The following is a 1887-nucleotide window of genomic DNA, read 5'->3' as shown; positions in this document are numbered from 1 at the left end:
AAACAGAAATCCTGTAGCTAAAGAAGTCAATGGATGAAATAAAACATATAATAGCTTCAACAGCAGACTTGAACAAGCAGAAAAATGAACCTCTGAGCTTAAAGACAGGTCATTTGAAATTATATAGAGGAAAAAAGGATGAAAAAGGAGTACATTGCCAACAGCATAGGGCAGTGGAAGGACTGACTTGGGAGTACAAAGGCCTGGATTTGGGTCCCAGTTCACCAGCAAATGGAAATATCTGCCCTGCTAATTTCCAGAGCTGCTGTGATGAAAATAATGGATATGAAATTCCTTCTTTGAAAAGTAGGGAGGCACTATAAATGTGACGCATTATGTATTAATGTACATGTCCAGCTAAAATGGAGAAAATTGCTGCCAAATGCCATTTTAGAGCAGATGTTTTAGTCTCTTTCACCCAGCAAACCTCTCAAGGACTTGAGTCCTTTCAGATGAAGTCCCGACAGCTTCCTCTCCGGGAATCCAGCTGTCTCCTCAAGCTGAGTCAGCCCCTCCCACTTCCATACCCACTTAGTGACCTGTTCATCCTCTTCCTCTACTATTAACATCTTGTGCTATTTTAGGGGAATTGTTACCATACAATGAGCACCAGTCAGGCATTAGGTACCTGAATGCTGAACCCCTCAATGACCCAGCATGGTGTCAAGTGCATTTTACAGACCAGGACACCTCAGGTCAAAGACATTACAAAGGATGTAAGTTACATTAACCCAGATAACAGGAGGCAAAGCTGGAATATAAACCCATGTTTTTCTGGCTCCAAAATTTACACCTCTTCAATTAAACACTAACTTTACTTTTGTGTGTGTGTGCGTGTTTTTGGAAATAATATCACATTACGTCCTTCCTCTCCAACTATACTGTACTTTTTGTTTTGAGGTGGAGTCTCATTTTGTTGCCCAGGCTGGACTGCAGCGACACGATTTCGGCTCACTGCACCCTCCACCTCCCAGGTTCAAGTGATTCTTCTGCCTCAGCCTCCTAAGTAGCTGTGAATACAGGCACATGCCACCATGTCCAGCTGATTTTTGTGTTTTTAGTAAAGACAGGTTTTCACCATGTTGGCCAAGCTGGTCTGGACCTCCTGACCTTAAGAGATCTGCCCACCTCAGCCTCCCAAAGTGCTGGGATTACAGGCGTGAGCCACCGTGCCTGGCCTTGTTTTATCTGCCCGTTTCGGCCTCCCAAAGTGCTGGGATTACAGGTGTGAGCCACCACGCCCCGCCAACATTTACTTTTTGTAGAGACGGGGTCTCCCTATGTTGTCCAGGCTGGTCTCGAACTCCTGAGCTCAAGTGATCCTCCTGCCTTACCCTCCCAAAGTGCTGGGATTACAGGCATGAGCCACCTCACCTGGCTGTGGCAGCTAAGTTGAGTATTCACTCCCATTAACCAGAAGTTCCAAAGTGAGTGCCTACTCTTTGCAGAGGACCATGCTGGCTGCCAGGGATACAAAAGTATACATGGTCTCCACCATCAAGGATTCCACAGGGTGGTAAATGCTATGACATCAGGAAGTACAAAGTGACAGGGGAGCATGGGGAAAGTGAGTGTCTAAGCTAGACTTACCTTCAGCAAGATGACTGCACAGTCAGACAATAAATACGTGAGCCTGCTCCAAGGGGGTGAGCTTGTAGACTGCCTTCCCATATACTGATTACCTGGCCTTTTCCTTCCCCAACCAGCCCATGGGTCCCTGTAGTGGAACCCACTGTGCACACTCACCTGTTTCCACATCGTTGGCATTGGCTGAGTCCCTCAGTCTCTTCAGAGCTGTAAAGAGAGTAACATGCTAGTTTAAAAAAAAACAGTCACTGGGGCCGGGCGCGGTGGCTCACGCCTGTAATCCCAGCACTTTGGGAGGCC

At 46.7% G+C, this 1887-nt stretch overlaps 1 protein-coding gene across 1 annotated transcript in view; it reads right to left on the bottom strand.

Moving 5' to 3' along the window:
* Nucleotides 1-1758, bottom strand: part of ANKRD54 (ankyrin repeat domain 54) — a 22035-nt gene extending 20277 nt beyond the window's left edge. Inside the window, exon 1 of the mRNA XM_011979132.1 lies at nucleotides 1747-1758. Coding sequence (XP_011834522.1) covers nucleotides 1747-1758 — 12 coding nt within the window. The remainder of the gene's footprint in view (nucleotides 1-1746) is intronic.
* Nucleotides 1759-1887: the final 129 nt, after the last annotated feature.

This window comes from Mandrillus leucophaeus, unplaced genomic scaffold, assembly GCF_000951045.1.
Source record: "Mandrillus leucophaeus isolate KB7577 unplaced genomic scaffold, Mleu.le_1.0 Scaffold2, whole genome shotgun sequence".
Classification (NCBI taxonomy): Eukaryota; Metazoa; Chordata; class Mammalia; order Primates; family Cercopithecidae; genus Mandrillus; species Mandrillus leucophaeus.
This window is presented reverse-complemented; position numbering and strand designations above follow the sequence as displayed.